This window comes from Anas platyrhynchos, chromosome 2, assembly GCF_047663525.1.
Source record: "Anas platyrhynchos isolate ZD024472 breed Pekin duck chromosome 2, IASCAAS_PekinDuck_T2T, whole genome shotgun sequence".
Taxonomy (NCBI): domain Eukaryota; kingdom Metazoa; phylum Chordata; class Aves; order Anseriformes; family Anatidae; genus Anas; species Anas platyrhynchos.
Genome location: NC_092588.1, coordinates 45,462,993 through 45,481,882, shown reverse-complemented (window position 1 = coordinate 45,481,882; position 18,890 = coordinate 45,462,993). Strand labels below are relative to the sequence as shown.

Sequence of the window (18,890 nt, the reverse complement as noted above, 5' to 3'; positions counted from 1 at the left end):
GTTTAAATGATTTGCTTTGGATCAAGACGCACAGAAGTTCTTATAGCTGTTCACTGTTCCATAGTTAGGCATTTGCTGTGTTGTGATATGAGCACAAGAATATGCACTGCCTGCTCTGGTTTATTTTATTTATTTATTTATTTTTTTCCTGCTATACTTCTAGCTGTTTTTCCTCCCAGTGATCTTTCTCTATATATATGTTGTGGATTGGATGTGGCTTTTGGAGGAGTGTTCTGCCAAATAGGATTTTCTAGTCTGCTAAAGGAATTTTCCATTGCTGGATGGTGATACAAGTTGAGCCCTGTGCAATGGCTTAGTAAGACAGAGTGAATGCATGTAACAAGGTGGTCCCTAGAATTTACAGCTCAAAATATCTCTGCTAATAGAAGCTAGAAATGAATGAATTTAGGCTTTTGCAGACCAGCTGTACTAGATTACGTTGGAAACTCTGCTTCTTGATGGCTATATGGTTCCCTCTGAGCTCAAAGTACCAATGGGACACAAACATTTTGCAATAAAAAGGGGTTATGCAGCTACAAGAAATTACAGGGAATAATGGAGTGAGGAGTCAACTCAGAAGTGTTCTTCTGTGCTGGACAAAGCTGTGTGCAATTTTCTTTCCAAACAGCAGATGCTTTTAGGTGCATACATTATGTCATGTTATTCTGGAGGAAGAAGGACAATTCTCACAGATCTGACAGTTTAAGAGGCAGCATATAAAATCAGCTCCTTCACAATCAGGCCACCCAAAAGCTTTAGCATACTTTAGTATATATTTTTATATATACTAATATATATATTTATATATATAATAATGTATATTATAATATATAATATATAATTTTTTATATACTAATTTTTGTACAAATGAGAAAGTGCTGTACTATCTCAAGCAGACCAAATTATGGGTTACAGTAAGAGTTTCTGTTTTCTTGAAGATGAACCATGGAAGCTGCAATCCAACAGAGATACTTAATTATTAGGGATTTAGAAGGTTACTGTGATCTCTCTGATTCATCTGGGGAAGAGCATTTGTTCTTCCACACAAGTATGTTGCGTGCTAAAATTGGTTCCCTGAAGAGTTTGATCAGGCATTACTTTTTCTTTTGAGAGTTATGTGAAATACTTTTAATAACATTTTACTTCATTTACTACTGTCAAAAAGACAGAACATATTTTTATCAGAAACACAGGCAGTGTGGCTTTAGGACTGAAAGGTTCTTTTGTTGTTTCTGTTTCTTGGTGCTTTTTCTGTTCAATTGCTAAGGACACATTGGCCTGGAGGACTGAAGGCTGGGGACTGCCCTAATGAGGAGTTTTCCTGCAATATTCTTATGCTTGCTGTCATGTGCTAACCTCAAGCAATAGATCTGGCTTACTCTAATACAATGCTTCTTTTGGCAAGTACAGTAAATGTTTTATTTCTCCTCTAAACAAGGAGAGTGAAACTACAAGCCATTCACATAAATCAGACAAAAGATTTATGAGCAGCAGATAAGTAGGGAACTAAGCAATAATCTATTCCATCTGCTTCGGCTACAGACATCTCAGATGCTCTCCTGTCCGTCAGGCTATTGCAAACCAAGAACACTTCCCACCAGTTCAGGAGCCCTGTCTTCATTTGTCCCCTCTTGATTGCTCTCAAGTTCTTAATCTCCCCACCTGGTTCTTAAGCAATAATTAAGACAATTAGCCTCTGCCTCCCTGGGCTGGTTGCTAATACAATCCAGCAGACTTACCTCCAGAGACACTTTATAAAGATCAGTGAATAAAAAGGTTGCTGCTATAAATAGATAAATGTGAAAAGCCAGAACAAGATAGTCTTTCATTCTCCCTGATTGTGTCCCTATACTCCTCTGTAAGCAATAAACTCCTCTGTTGCATGTGCAACAGATTTGTGTAATGTCCCCATTGTATTCCCAGCTTTCCTCAAAAGAGAGATATTTAAGATGTCATGTGATGACTGAGATCAAGTGTAAATGGCTGTTGTATGCATGCTATTAATCAATTGGCTTTTTATTTTTTATTACTATTTTTGAGTATGTCTCTCAATATGTTACCATTACTGTCTTTTTTTCTCCACTCTGTAATGGTTGGTCAGACTAACATGATCAGAAGAGGAGGAGTGACAGGACTGTCTCCTCTAACCTATTTTGGCATATCATTCTAGTGACTGAGCAACACAAACTGAAGGAGGGAGAGCCTAAATTTGTCTCAAGCAATGGAGGCAGGTGAGTTAGAGTTCCTGCCTCCACTGCTTTCACCAGCTGATTTTTAATGTACTTCCCAAACATTTGTATCTTTACTATGGTCGGACTGGAAAGGAGAAAGGTGGGAGAACATCTGAAATGCCATTACATAGGAATGAAACAGGAAGGGGAGCCAGCAAAGGGGAAAACTTAAAATAAATCTGGAAAAAAGCACACCAAGAAAGGTCCTCTTTTTGTACCATTGTTAAACCATTTTCCTCTCTGGTCCTGATCACCAATTTTAGTCTCTCATTATATCATACTTTTGCTCTCTGCACTGTGTCCTTCTTGCTCGTGTGAATCAGGACAAAAATGTAATTCAAAAATGCTGCTCCTCCTTCCTTATTGGAAAATACAGGTCCACAGCTCAGCATATAACCACGTTTTTAACACATCCAGCTGCTCTGCAGTCTTAGGCAGACTTTATAGGGAGTTGCTGAGTTTCTGACCCTCAAAAACCACCCCTTTTGCTGAAGTCCTAGAAAGAAAAGGACAAATGCATCCTTCATCTTTGTGGCTTTCCTTCTTTCTACCTAGTGAAAATGAATGCTCCTCTCCTTTGCTGCTGCTGTTCTTGTGACACACGAGTCCTGCAGTCCTTACCTATTATTATGCCCTGCATCTGTCTCTGCTGTTACTTTCTGGAAGTTTCTTTTGAAACTTTGTGTGCCTACCTCTCTCATAGCTTCCATCTCTAGCTTTCCTGTAGTACACAGGGACGGGAAAGAAAAAGGGGAGCAGGATGAAAGTAAATGTCAAGTAAAAAAATCCTTATTGCCTGTATTACTGATATAATTTAAACTCTTTCACTTGTGAATGTTTGCTCCTTGGGAATTTTGTTCTACAGATATCAGCTCAGGCATATACAAGCTTTTTCTATGGTGGAGTAGGGAACAGTCATAGTAAAGCTGGTGGAGTAAAGGGGCAGGTACACAGTTCTTAGATTCTCTACACCTGTAGTTGTCTTAGCAAGACCTGTGTTTGCAGCTGACAAGTAGTCTTAGATTCAAGGGGCACTCACATACAAGCACATAATTTCCCATTGTAGATTCTTTGAGCCTTGAGAAAATAACCTTATGTTTTATGTTTGTAACTGAGGAATAAAATGGGCTATTGAACCCTTTTGATGTCACAACATAACTTTGTGGCAAGAGGGAATAGAGAGAAATTTAGGGATGAAGATATGAAGGAAAGAGTATGAGGGGAAAGAAGAGAGCAGTGCAAGAGGCAAACAAAGCAATAAGAACTAAAGGCATAAAAGAAAGAAAAGAATGAAAGATCTTAGGAGAAAGCAGGTTGGAAAAACTGGTCTAAGTTGAATCACAGAGCATGAACAGAAGGAGAAAAAAAGAACAAAAAATTGTGGCAATTTTCTAGTTCACTGTAAATGTTTGGTAAAGGGCCTATGACTAAGCCATCAAATTGCATGTGATTTGTATTCCTTGGTGTAAGCAGGGAGGAAGGAGATTTTTCTACTTAGGCTTTCCAGCAGCAATGTGCTCAGGATTGAAAAAGAGAAGCCAATGATGCCATCTTGACAAGAAGTCCTGCTTTTCTGTGTTTATGATCATTTTGATCATTTTGACTCTAGAAACAAAACAGCAACCTTAGGACAATGAAATTGCTACTCAGTAAGTTACTTCTCAATTTCTGCTTTTGCTGATGACAGCTTCATACCTAGGTCAGAGTTTAGCAGCCATGAATGCAGCTGTAGTATGCAGTAGTTACTTTTGTTTTGAAATCCAGTAGCAGTTTGAGATATTTTTTAACATCAGCAGTAGTGCTGTTAGTACTGAGAGGACTCTTTGAAGGTAGATTGAGTTTTTCAGAGGTTTTAATGGTCTTGTGCAAGAGAGTTCCTGTGAACTTCAACTGTTTGTTGCAACCCTACAGATGCTCTCGATTGTGTCTTATTCTTCTGTCACTTAGCTTAGGACAGGATGCAAAGAGAAGAGTGAGTCTTGAGGCTTGAATTGTTATGACTGTCGTTGTGATACTTGGATTTATATAGCACTTCTCCATCCTAGTTTCTTCTTAAATGCATTTGAATACATTATACTGATCACTGTCAATTTAAATTGAACGAGAAGAGATGAATAGCCCAGTCTTTTTACAAAATAGTTTGTAGCTTTTAGCAGCCAGATGTCTAGCAATTGATCAAAGAATGATGGATATGTTTGAATACTTACTGGTGGTCACAAATGCTCGCTGTCTGCCTGTAATGTGAAACTTGGTAGTCACTGAAGCATATTTCATAAGAAAAAGCTTCTTTAATCTGCATGTAAATTGTTGGTATTTCATTATAAAAACAAAACAAAAACAAAAACAACAACTGACAAATGGAAGGCTGTGGAATCAGAGTGAAAACTGTAAAGGTTCTTGGCAAAAAGTCAAAATTTCACCAAAAATGTTGAAATTGACTTTTTCTAATAAAAGTATTTAATTACTACATTTTCACAAAAGCACAAAAAACACATGGGGGGCTCCCAGGCTTTTGGCTTCACAGTGTGTCATGCAAAGTATGCCAGTGCTATTCTTAGGACACCACTTATGAAGTCTCTTTACTTTGATAATAAAACAGGACTTTTTTTTTATTTATTATTTTTTTTAGTAAGGTTGGATCTTACAAGGGTATAACATCTACAGTTCGATCTTCTGAACTGATTCTGAAAGTACTGTAGGAAATACCAAATCCTGTATGGCCTCCTGGTTTGCAGAAATCCAAAAGCTTCTAATGGAGCTTTCTTGTGTGGCAGCCCCGGTTTCTGAAATTCACAGAAGCTCTGTCACATTCTTTTAAAGCTGCAAAATAGTGGTGTATGATGCCAAAAATAATTTAGGCTTTTATTTGAGTCTGTCACCATTTAGCTTTGACTTTTTAACTCCCACAAATGACATTGTATTTTTGCCAAAAACACAGCAGCCACATTGTACAACATGACCGGTTATTGTGAGTTATATAACTAGTGGTTTTTTTTTTCTTTTTTTTTTTTTTTTTCTTTTTTTAAGTATTTGGCTGAAAATATCTGTCTTCCAATATCAATGGCAGGAGTTCTAGAAGTCATTAATAAAACAAGTTTGTAAAATAAAAGCTTTGAGAAATAGGCTAGTCTCCTGCTCTGTTAAATCAGCTCTGCCTTGGTACTCTTGACACTGGTGGGCTGGGGAGGTTTGGACACCCTTGTTCTGATTATCCAGGAATTCTGCTACTCTAGAATGGCTGGGGAAACATCTTTTTGCCAAGCAGGAGCCTTCCTGAGCATGCTGTGTCAGGTAGGAGGAGACTGGTTCTGGATGAATTAGAAAGAATTCTTCAACTATTGCCTCTAAATATACTTCATTCTTCTACTTGTCTGAGAATTCTCAGTTGCATCTGTTTTTACTCTCTACTTAATTTCTGAGGTTATTTCTACTAGACCATAGGGTTAGATTTCAATAATGTTGGTCAATACCAGTGCTGATAGACCTACAATAGACCATATTTTAGCTAAAAGAGAAAATCATGGGAAATCTTTGTTTCAGAGTGTCTTTCAATTATTTCTTATCTTTCAATTATTCAAACTTCTTTCTATCCAGATATATCCTGCTGGAATGAAAGTGTCTGGATAATTGAGAGTTTACTTATTGCTAATAAATGTGCCTCTGTTGAAAGAAATGTTATAGCAAACAGATAATATGATATAGTATGGTCAATTACTGAGAAAGAATGAATAGTCTTGGAAATAGTTACTATTCTCTGAGTGACTACTGTAAAAACAGTAAGTGTGGAGCAAAGACCATGTCAAAGATAGTCAAGGAGGAAAAAGAAATATATATTCATCGTTCAGTTATTTACAATAGGAACTAGTTGTCTTTCTGAAGCACACACTGCTAACTCAAAGCAAACAGAAAAAAACCTTTTAATATTTCAGTGTAATACAGGTTTTGTGTAAAAATGTCTTACACAATGTACTCCAAAACATTTTACATGTCAAAATAACAGTTTTATAGAGTCAAACCTATGAAACCTATGAAGATTTCATCTCTCTATTCTTCCATTAAAAACGCTGTTATCCTCATGCTCCAAATAGCAAAATTATATACGGTGATGCCTTTCCATTATTGAGGGTGAAGTTTTATGAAGAAGCCGGAAAGACTGATTGTGGTGTAACAAGGGGAGCAAAATGGTTATAGCCAGATACAAAGATATGGGTAACATGAGCAAATATAAGTTTAAGAAAATGAGGTTAATTGGATCTTGAAATAAATGGTGAGATATTGGAATTGTGTTTGAGACTTCACAGCCTTTTCTGTAATGAGAAAAAAATGATGGGAAGTAAAGTTCTACACATATGATAGTATGAAGGTTTAAAGGGAATATGTAAAAAGGGTAATGACAGTAAAGTCTGGAAGAGAGGAAGGCATAGGTTTTACGAAGAGTCATGGAAAAAAATGGGTTATTAATGAAAAATCATAGAGAGCTGGACTTCTATCCATAAAAATTCAAAGAGGATTGCTTAAGATAGCTAAGCATGTTTTTCAGTTCTGCCTCCTTCATTACTGTTTGAACTAAGGGGAAAAAGATTGGGATGACTGAATTCATGATTTCATCTCTTTTAATACCAAAAAGGCACATATGTGCCCAAACTAATTTTTTCTAATGTGTTATTTATTATGTATGTATGATTTAATGTTAAAAAAATAAAAATAAAAGAAAAACAAAACAAAACAAAACAAAAAAGCTCCTGTAAGCAAGTTCCATGCAGTATGGAAAATTCAGTTTGTGTAGGATATGAAGTTGAGCTCTAAGCAACAAATGTTCACAACAACTATCATTTTAAGAGGAAAATGTAGGATATAAGTTTTCCTTTAACTTTACAAACTTAACCTTTTAATTTCATTTAAATAAAAAAAGAAAATGCATGATTCATACTCAGTGAGTTCACTGAAAACCAGTATATCACTTTCCTCAAAAACCCACCATATATAGAATCTATTAAAATTATACTTTAACTTTAAAATGTTAAAGTTAAATGAAAATTTGAAATTACATTCTAATTTAATTAACAATTTTGGAAAAACAAAACAAAACAAACGAACAAAAAAATTAAAAACAATCAAACCTGGTGTCACCAGAATATTCTAATCCCTTTTTATATCATAAGAATAATATCTATAAAAATATGCATACACAGAAGCATACGTGAATGTGGATTTGCAAAAGCACACCTAATTTGCTAGAGCATTTGATGGAATTATATTCTTTTGTATATTCAGTGGGATAGATTGACATGTAAAAAGAGAAGTAAGAAAAAGTTGGAGGTACAACTCCGTCTGAGGGGATGAGCAGAACTCCATCATATTTATATTATGAAAATAATTATTTACTTATTATTTTTATTATTATTTATTGTTACAAATATGGAGACAAATTTCTAGGAAGGAATTAGATATACAGAGTAGTGTTTTCATCTCTACCTAACAGTGAATACTGTTTCACGCTTCTCCTTTCCATGCACTATGAAAACCTGCAGTCTGCCATCTCTTAAAATTTCTGTAGTTTTTGAATGTATAATGTAACAACTGAAAGAATTATACACTATGGAATTAAATGTAAAACTGTAAATAATGAAACTTTTTATTTTATTTTATTTAAATTACACTAGGTTTCCTTCAGAGACCTTTTTTCCTGAAAGGGTGGGGTCTTTTTTTTTCCCTTTTAACATTAAAAATCACAGAGCCGTAGTTTTGTTTTTTTTTTTTTTCAATTTGTGGTCATAACAAATAATCAACATCGATTATTTGTTTGTCTCTGAGTAACATTTGGTCCATTCATCCACAACCTTGTCCATACACTTACTGAGATATGCAGAATAGCCAAGCGACCTTTGATATCTGTTGCTGGGAAAAGCCTCATGCAATGAATTCATGTAGTATCATCTATCAAATCATGTCTGATGGCCATATACAAGGGTCTGAGCCTACCAACCACTGGGGCACTATTGGTAGACTGCTTTTATTCATGTTTTAGATTATTTATGTGTTATTTTTCTGAAACTAATAACACAACTTCTGGTGGCAACATTGGGTTTCTGCATTACTGTCTATTGCATATACTGGGTATTCTTTTATCTTGCAAACAAAGTGATGTGCTCTTTCTGCTATAAGCATACAGAAATCATTCAAGCAATAAATGGATATATTTTTCATAGAAAGGCCTCGTGGAATAATGCACATTAGAGTTTTTGGAATTGCTCCTTTAGAAAGTTTCAGACAAAATACAGAGCTTTTACAGCAGCCAAAGAGAATGGTCAAGAATCTGAACAACATGAGATTCAGAGAATGAATAAATTTTCTGGAAGTGAAGATTGAGGGGAGGGAACATGATAAGAGTCTTCAAACGTCTGAAAGATTCTTGTAAGGAAGACAGAGAATTCTCTTTTCTCCAGGTATACATTGCCATATGGGATAGGTGAAAAAGAAACATGCTTAGTACTGTTTATGAAAGTCTGAGGTAAGTGTTAAAAATATCTTAATATTTCTGAGGATGGTGAAACAGTAACCTAGAATATCTGGGAGATAGATGCATGTTAACTCCATCATTGGAAGTCTTAAGATAACTACCAGACAAATGGCTGTCAGGAACTATGTTGTGACCTTATTCTGTGGCAGCAAGATGTCCTAGATCACAATGTGAAGTCCTTCCAGGTCATTATTGTATGATATGATAACTTCCTTCAGGTTACATTTGTTACTGACTTGTGATTTCATAGAACTGTATAATGGTTTGAGTTGGAAAGGACCTTAAAGATCCCCTAGTTCCAGCCCCCCTGCCATGGGCAGGGCCACCTCCCACCAGACCAGGTTGCTCAAAGCCCCATCCAGCCTGGCCTTGAACACCTCCAGGGATGGGACATCCACATCTTTTCTGGGCAACCTGTTCCAGTGCCTCACCACTCTGTGAGTGAAGAATTTATTCTGAATATGTAGTCTAAATCTCCCATTTTGTAGTTTAAAGCCATCACCCCTTGTCCTATCACTACACTTTCTGACAGAGCTTTCTTGTACGTTCTCTTTAGATACTGGAAAACTGCTATATGGTCTCCTTGGAACCTTTTCTTCTCCAGGCTCAAAACCCCCCCACTCACTCAGCCTGTTTTCACAGGAGGTGTTCCAGCCCTCTGATCACTTATTTACTTATTTATTAGAAGGATATTGGTTATTTCATGTTACAAACTCCTGAAACCAGGTTATTAGGCATTAATAACCTTTGATTTTTGTAATGCAGAAGAGTCTTATACCTGTTATTGCAAGAAAGAGATTGAAACAATGAACTCAGAACCTTCAGAAAAGGACAAAGACAAGATGACCGTAATATATGTATCAACATCTCAGTATTTTTAAGACAACTTCATGATTTTCAAGGAGGCAATGATCCCGGACTTACCATTGGACTCGATTGTTCTCCTTGAATAAGTTCTCTTTACTTTTCTATCACTTCCTTTTTGCACCTACATTTGTCAAACACAAAGATTTCATGTGTGGAACATCTTTTGTCTATCTAATGCTTCCATTCCATAATCACTTTAATCTTGCATTGCTGTCAAGAGATGTGTGTTTCCTCTGTCCTCTGCATGCTCACACCCTCCTGCCAAGCCCAAAGGTTTGTAGTTTCAGGTGGTGAAAAGGAACCAAGTCTTAAAGATACTGGCAAAAGGAGTTAAAATAAAAAAAAGAAAAAAAAAAAAAAGGCCAGGGGTAGGGGGAAGATTTTTAGCTAGGATCACTTCTCTAGTCTAGCACCTGGAGGAACACTTAAAATATATGTATTGAGGGATGCAGAGAAATGAATGAGATGGTACCTACCTGGCAAAAGTGGGAGCAGCCTTTTCAATAAGGGTCAACCTTAAGTCATAAGGCTTCTAAGACTTAGAGACAGAAGTGCTAAGGGAAAAGCTGTCCTCTGCCTCTGCTGTCTTACTCTGTTTACCACTGCAGATGCTTAATAGAGTAGCAAAAGAAAATGCTTATCAGTTTTTGCGCAACTGCAGAGTCAACACAACGGAGAGGAACATCCTCTTCCTTCTCTGCCTAAATATTCATTTATGTGTAAATATAAAAATGTAGACATTTTCTTCTTAACTGAGCTTTTTTAACCTCAGTTTGTTGACCCACCAGCTAGGAAAAAAGCCACGATTTTTTCTGCTATTGCACACAGTCATCAAATCCCCAGTGAATAACTACTTCTGCCATGCAACTTTTGCACTTTTGCAGAGCATGCTACTCTATAATTTTCATTTATGACACCAAAGATGTTCTTGAAATAAATATTTTGGAAAAAATATTGGACAAGTCTCTCTATGCAATGTTTTCTTAAAAACAAAACAAAACAAAAAACTATTGCATTTTCTAGTGACAGCTAATACACTTTGGTCTGAATTTCTTTCCTTCACAAAAGCAAATCTCAATCCTGGTGCATAATTTATGATCTTGGCATCAGCCCAAACATATGTACATGTTGAAATCAGTTTTGCATCTGTTTAACTATATGCACATGAGTAGTCTAATTGGATTTAGTCTGATGAAGTGACTCATATGAAATCAAATGTTTGCAGAACAAGGGTTTCAGACAGTAGGGTTCTTCAGGGCAGTAGCTTCTGCTTGATATAACTTTATATGATGCTTAGCACAGGAAATGGATTTTAGATTATCTAGGAGCTCTCTGCATGTTGTATAGCTATAGTAAGTGGTGAAATAAAAAAGTACCAAAGAGCAAGTCTCAGTCTGAAGTCAGATCTTCTACTGCATAGCATTTGTATATAGTTACAATGTGATTTTTTATTTTTATTTTTTATTTTTAAAATCATTCTTCTCATTCCTTCATAACAGGCTATCAGGCTGCTGCTGTTGGCCTTCTGGTAGCCAATAGTAAGGTTAAATACTGTTGCTCATATATGCTAGATTCTCTGATATAAGCTGTTATAAGCATCTTCTATCAGGATGGAACTGGTCAGGATATTCTTCTTGAGCATAATTATTCAATGAATTCACCACCTCCTGCAAGGAAGAGTGATCTGAATAGGCAGCAGTGTAGATATTCATCATCTGAAAATAAAACATCAGTGTGCCAAAGAAGAAAATTGACCTTTTTTTGGTTTGTTTTGTTTTTCTGTCTCTCCAAAGTCATCTTCCCATACCACCTCATGTCTGTCATCATGAACACTGGGATTAGTGGTAATTTTTTTGCCTTGTAACTGTGCAGTTGTAAGAAGAGGAGGAACTGAACTTACTATTTGTTGAAGATATTTGTATCCAGAGGCTGGCTCTTCTGTTTTCTTTTGATGTTTTTTTCATTCTCCCTTTGTCTATTATAAGGGTTTAGGGAGAGAAGAGACTCTTAAGAAGGGGGATGAGAGAGAGGCTGCAAGATCTGATGTTAGAAGCATTAGAAATTAAAAAGTGGAACTCGAGGGGATTTGTTCTGAGAGAATATAGTCTGGGGAGGATAGATAAGGAAGGCTTGGAGCATGAGTGCTGGAAAGGAAAGGCGAGGAAATGAATGGTAGTGACTGCAAAACTAGTGGTGTACACAGGGCCAAGATGAGATGGAAATGAAAATAGGGGAAAAAAATAGGGAAAATAGGGAAAGAAAAAAAAATAGTTGGAGAAAGAATATAAAGCAAGAAATATACCTTAAAGATGAACGTAGTTTTGTAGGCCTTTCCCTCCTACCTCACTGCCCAGCTGCATTCTGTGGTTGATGAAAACAACACTGAATGAAAGACAGTTTTAGGAGGCTCAGAATGTAGAACAAGATGTGACTTTAACTATGTGTATTTGAAATATATTCTTGACTGACACATTATGCTCTTGATATATATTTGTTGATATATATATATATCTTGATATATATGTTGGTGGCATTTAGACAAGAGGCACCAAAAAAATATAGATATGTGTGAAATTCATCATGTAGTACCTGATACAGGACTCTTTGAAGTTAATTGAATACAGTATGCTTTGAAGCAAGGGAGGAATATCTTGAAATATTACAGGATTTTTATTATAGAAGTAAAATAGAGCTCTGAATTACCTAAATGTGAATCTGATGGCTCTGGTGAAAATACTCTGTGATACTTTTGTATGGCTGGTGCAAAGCTTTGATCTTAAAGTGTTACATTGTAGAAGGCTTTTCATTACTGATGTCATTTTGTGTTTTGTCAGTCTGAAGCATATGCAGAGGAAACAGGTAAATGAGGTCTTGATATTTCACAAAAAAATGCACAGTATTGACTCTTTTGATAACTGAAAACTTTTTGGTCTTGGAAGTGGATAGCACTTTAATGAGATGGTCATCTGATTTATACAGTAAGCTGACTATTCTGCTCAGGGGAAAAATCTGAATGCTGATATGAGGAAAGAAAATGGTTTTGCTACATATTTCTCAGCAGAGCATTCATAAAATTAACCAACCTACGCATTTCTAATTTGGTTTAGGTTTTTCCAAGTGAAAGCTAGAACATGATCATCTGCACGTTTTGAATGTTTTGAACATATATTGGCTCTTGAAAATATTTCATACCGATTGAATAAATATCAGTGTTTCCTACTTATATCTGTTTTGCCTTAAAATGGGTAATGTTTAACACTTTGGAATTTTGTGGAAAACTTATTGCCCCTTATTTACATCTTGGCTAATATAAAGAAGTTAGTATTTGCTAGAAACTTCTGTATGTAGTATTTAAGTCTGTATGGCAAGTATCTTGACTATAATTATCATAGGTAATTTGGAAATTTGTTTACTGAATTTGCATCTGGTCACATTGTTTAAAAACACTAAAGTGAATATTATTGAGATTTGTTTACTTTTTTATTTGTTTAAGGACCGTGAGCATACAACGTTGAACCAAGAATAAAAAAAAACCATGGAATTGTTTAAATGTTTATAAAGCATTTTTGATGTGCAGACCTTATTTCTATGGTGAATTTTTACAGATATATACATATCTATTTTTTAAATCTATTTTCAGTCCCCTGCACATAGCTATTCAAGCTATGACTCTGGCAAGAATGAGAGTGTAGGCAGAGGTGCTGAAGATCTGTCTTTGAATCGAGGAGATGAAGATGAGGATGACCATGATGAGCAGGAAGATCCTGAGAAGGTTAATGAGTCGGATGGGGTAGAAGCTGAGCGACTGAAAGCTTTTAATGTAAGTCCTCTTGCACTTGTTGCTTTGTTTACCTCTACTACCTCCTTTTACATTGCTATTTATGGTAAGTTTGACAATATTAAAGGCACATTAATTTAATTTGCTGGAACTTTTTCGATTACATTAATGCACATTAAAGTCTTGCCAACAGATGAAAGTTTTACTGTGTTTTATTTAGAATTTAAGGCACAGTGCCATCTTTACCAGTGAAGAAAACAAGGCTTTGTTTTGTGTGTGTATATGTGCCTGTGTGTGTGGACGTGTGGATGTGCATGTTCAGTCAGTGAATGGAAAGGGGCTGTAGCTAGTTTATCAGAAGACCATTCCAGTGGTCAGCTGTTCGCTATTGCTTTCCCAGTGTATGTAATTATGCATGAAAACACAAGCAATTGTTCAAACAAAGAAAAGTGAGATTCACTTCAATAAAATGATGTAGCAATCACAGCTTATTGTTAATGATGAAACTTAAGTGGTGCCTATTTTCACAATCTGTTCTGGTTTATCTCACAAGTTCTGTATCCTATAGACTATTCTTTTCTTGTCCTTATTTTTTTTTCCCTTAAATTAGCTCCTTCCCACCCCCCAAATAATCCTTTAAAGAACTGTTTGCTTAATATTTCTGGCTTCCCATTACAAAGCTATTCCGTGGATAGAAAAAAATGTCTTCCTATCAGTAATCAAGACAGAAAGCTAGGAAGAGAAGAGAGCAGCCCTCCAAACCCGTCTCCTCTGTCTCCCTCTTGCCAACAGATGTTTGTCAGGCTGTTTGTAGATGAAAACTTGGACCGAATGGTCCCAATCTCTAAGCAGCCAAAAGAAAAGATCCAAGCTATCATTGACTCATGCAGGCGACAATTCCCTGAGTATCAAGAGCGTGCCAGAAAGCGCATACGTACTTACCTCAAGTCCTGCAGGCGGATGAAAAGAAGTGGTTTTGAGATGGTGAGTTTTGATTTAAAACCCAGCCCTAGTTTCCATCAAAACCCCATATGTAAATCCATGACACTATTTTGTTTTCATCTTAGTGTCTTTTTTTTTATTTTCCTTTTTTTTCTCGTTTATTTATTTATTTATTTTTGGTAATACCAGGTCAGAGGTTTCTTTTTGCCTCCTTCATTCTTCCTGAATTTATTCCCCTTCTTCACTGGTATAAAAATTATTTGAGACACTAGAATTCACAAGATGAACTAGTATGGATCTGTAAGAAATGAAAAACAAAACAAGGTATAAGGAGAGAAACCAAACGATGGTTTATATAGTGACTTATTTCCTACTCAAGATTACACTTAGAGATTTTTGCCTGGCAAAATCTTGAAGTAAGATGGATTTTTCTATAAAATGCTTCTGCTAACTGCATTTGTGTGAACTCTATAAAAATTAGATCTTGCTAGAAATATGCTATATCTAAGCAAATGCTCAGTGTAGTAACATTGCATTGGCAATGGTTTGTATTTTCTTTCTTGCACATTTTATCCTATGAGCTATCAGTAATTGTAACTTTTAAATCTTTCAGTTGATATATAGTTTATATATCTATAGTTTTATATATAGATAACTATATAGATAGAAAACTATATAGATATATAGTTTTATATATCCATATAAAACACAGGCAGTGATTTTAAAGCACAGGTATCAAGTTTACATTTTGAGCAGTTTTACTAATTGTAAGTGAACCAAAGACCATGAAAACAGTATACAAATGGCAGTGTTTTCCAACATTAGTATTTTAATATTACCCAGTAGCTTAAGAATGGGAAAAGAATAGCTCTTCTCACCAATTGGCAAATTTATTATCTTTAAAAAATTTTTATATTTCCAAACTCCAGGAAAACTGCAAGAAATTGAGTATCTACCTACCTTATGCTTGATGTGTCTTAGCTATCTCTCTGGCCTTTAGATGACAATGAAATCACTTCATCATTACAAATAGATATCATTTAGTGATCAAACATACCATTTTTATTTTAATGAATCATCTACAAACCCATTGATTACATAAAAATACTGGGCATGACTGAATTTTACTGTTTCTCTCTTTCTCTCTGTCTTTCTCTTTCCTGCAGTCTATGCAGAATGCTTATGTCCATATGTTGTTTTAAAATGGTAGCTGACAGTTTTAAGAACACAATATCAAGTTTATTGTAGGGTGAGACCATTACTGGATACCACAAACAGCAGAGACAGAAACTAAATTTTTGTATGTGTTTGTGACTGTGTGGCTTTATTATTTGAAACATTGGGACAATGTTGTTTCTGAACAATGGAAACACAGATGAAAATAGACAGGTAGAATAAAGGGCAGCTGTACTGATAAAAGTACCACAGATTGACTGGTGGTGTACATGTCAAATTTTATAGCCCTCCAAAATAAAAGCAGGAAAAACAGAAAGTAAATATTTTCCATGATACAGTAAGTAGAATCAAATTATATCCATTCACTCCAGCTGAGAATAATTCAGCAACATCTTGTTCATCTTTCATGGTGCCAAATATTTTTGCTGTGCTGTACTTTAAAATAAAAATACTTATAAAATTAGCTGATGCTAGCAAGTCTCCTCGCTGTTTCAATTTATGGCTTCATTACTATCATTATTCATGCTGATGAGCAGTTATGTAAACTGACTTTTTTAATTTTTATCATCTGAAAGATCTGCACAACTGCTTTTCTGTATGAACAAGGAGTTTACAGTCTGACCCATAAAAGCTAGCTTGGTTTGACTTTAGTGTATTATGTATATTTGCAAAGGTTACTTTCATATGAACAAAGGTTGCAGGGTCAAATTTATTCCTGGGAGGGGAAAAGGAGCAGTGATTACCAGGAACATGATTCAAATAGGCAACCTTTATAGTTCAGAAATATTCCCTATATTTATAATATTACATTTTATGATGGGCTTTATTTCCTTTCAAACAAACAAATTACCCTCTAAAATATTGACTTTGCTGCCCATGAATAGAAGTGACAAGGCACAGGTGTTCATACCAAAGATTGCAGCTTTCTTGGGCCAGAAGGGAAATCTGTCCTGCTTCACTGTTTGCAGGTAGGAAGAGGAGACAAAATGTTTGGAGCAGCTCCCTTTTAACTTCCCGAGAGAACTACTAATGTTTTATGTTTAAGTCTTGAATAATTCTGAAATGTAACACATATCCATTTGTTGTTTTTAATTACTTTCTAGTTTCTAAATTACTCTATTGGTATCTCATGACTATAAGCCATTTAAAAAAAATACTATCATGGACAGAGGCACTTGACTGTATGATTATTTTGAATGTACTCACCATTTTGACAGTGGAAAAGAATCACTTTGTGTCTGGATAACAACTTTTGTTCAAAACAATCATGAAAGGACATGTCAGTGTTGATTTGAATCAGGTGCTACACACAGCTACAGCAAAACAGGATAATGATCTCCTCAGGAGCAATAGTGCTACTGTTGTTATATTAAATAGGATATCAGATAATAATCTCCACAGGTGGTGCCTTTTACTTTAGACATATTAAACACAAGTTTTTCATTTTGTTCAGGGCCAGAATGCCATGTTTCGAGCATCTAGTTGCAAGAGAAAAAGAGAATTAATCTCATAGATGGCGTGTGACAGTTCAGACTATGTGGAGTGGTGCAGCTATCTACAGCGTCATATTGCAAAGTGAAGAGAAAATGTAAACAATAAGTTTAATTAGTGTAAGATTGCATGGTAAAGATGAAAAAGCATGCCTGAAGCTTGCTTCTGTCAGTTATTTGCCATCTGTAATCCAAATGACAGTTCTCACTGCATAACAGGCTAGTTCTAGCTCTGAGGCAATAGGAAAGGTTCTGTCTCATGAGTTTGTGTTGTTAGTTAATATTTCTTCTTATTATTATTTTTAAGAGATGCTTACAGTTATTCACCTACTTATGACAGCCTGGAGTCTGTGGAATCCAAGGCAGCTTGAATAGATTCTTGTTACAAATATTCTTTTGAGGAATTCCCTTTCTGCATTGAAAATGCTTTCCTCATTTGATCTTTAGCACGTAATTTTGCCACTTGCATTTTCATTCTGGCACAACCATATCCCTCAACAAGGCATTGTCAAAGTTTTTCTCACGAATTGCAAGATCACTTTTCTCCTCCTGTTCTCTCTTGCTTATGGTCTATTGAGAACATTCTCTTACTATATTCTGTGATCTTGCTCATAATTTTCCATTGGGAAGGAAGTTTGCCTAGTCCTGAAGTCACTGAATTTTGGATGATATCTCTGGGTTATACTTCCACTTGTGCAGTGCCACACAACTTTAAGAAGTTCTTAAAGAAAATGTTTGTTTTTCTCTTCATTTGCCCATAAGCAAAAGAAAAAATGAATTATTGCCCCTCTCTTAAGGACTGATGTTAATGAGAATTCTTTTCTATATATTAAATGGTTGTGATCCGTGTATGCTAAACAAGAGTTTTCTCCCTGAAATAGTCAAATGACCTATTTCACTAATATTTTAAAAATCTGTACTTTAGACTTGTCCCTGCCTATGTATCTGTGAAAAAATGCCAACTGAAAAAAAAAAAAGAAAAGAAAAGAAAAAAAAGTAATAGCTTCTGAGTACACATATTTAATTACTTAGTTACAATCCAGAAAATTGTAATGTTTGAAATGATAAAATGATAAAATAGAGTTGAATTAACTTAATCACATTTTCTTTCTACTATCTGCTCCTTTCCATCTTCAGGATCGCTTATCGTCAGACTCAGTTTCTGCATTCCATTTGAAACTGCACCTTACAGTGCCTTTTGCACAGATATGCACTTTTTCCCATGTGTATGTCAAGGCTTAAACATAAAAAATTTGGTTTTAGCAAGAGTAATTCCCCCCTGCCCTTGCCCCCCCTGCTAGGCACTACTGTCATACAAAGAAATACTATCAAAGAACTAAGCGTTACTGCTGTTATATATTGGAGAGAAAAGGCTAGTTACAAATACTTTTCATTGTCTGAAGATGTTTGGATGTGTCAGCGATGATGAAAGGAATAACACTATGAATAAAGATAGCTCCTAAGTAAGAAGGAGCTGAGAAGAACAATAACAAGATCTATCCTATTGATTGTTATCTATCAATAACAAATCAGCAACCTTGATGTCTTTTGCTGCTTCTGTGTTTTGTTTGTGCCAATTGGCTGTAAGAGGTGTTTTAACAATTTGCAACTGTGCACATGCTGATCAAGATGCTTTAAATGCATCTAGTGAGCTGGAGTGCTTTTTTATTGTGATCGAGTGACTTCTGTGGGGACTGTTTTTCAGCGGGTGGGATGTCTTCTGAAATCTGCCTCTTTAAAATGTCTCTGTTTTCGAGTTTCAGCTTTACAGTGAGGAAGCTTTCATTTCAGTAATTTAGTTTTGAGTAGTCCAGCTGCCCTTGCAGTCACTTGGCTTTTCAGTCCTCCAGGCCTATGTTGACAGTAAAGGTCATAAGCATGACTGA

General features: G+C 35.6%; 1 protein-coding gene across 5 annotated transcripts in view; it reads left to right on the top strand.

The window, feature by feature from the left end:
- NOL4 (nucleolar protein 4) overlaps positions 1-18,890 on the top strand; it is a 192,754-nt gene that overhangs the window by 128,238 nt on the left and 45,626 nt on the right. For 4 of the 5 annotated variants that reach the window (XM_072034644.1, XM_072034643.1, XM_021271447.4 and 1 more), the window contains 2 exons: positions 13,259-13,438; positions 14,189-14,380. In XM_072034644.1, coding sequence (XP_071890745.1) covers positions 13,259-13,438; positions 14,189-14,380 — 372 coding nt within the window. The remainder of the gene's footprint in view (positions 1-13,258; positions 13,439-14,188; positions 14,381-18,890) is intronic. The other variant, XM_072034645.1, reaches the window with a different exon arrangement.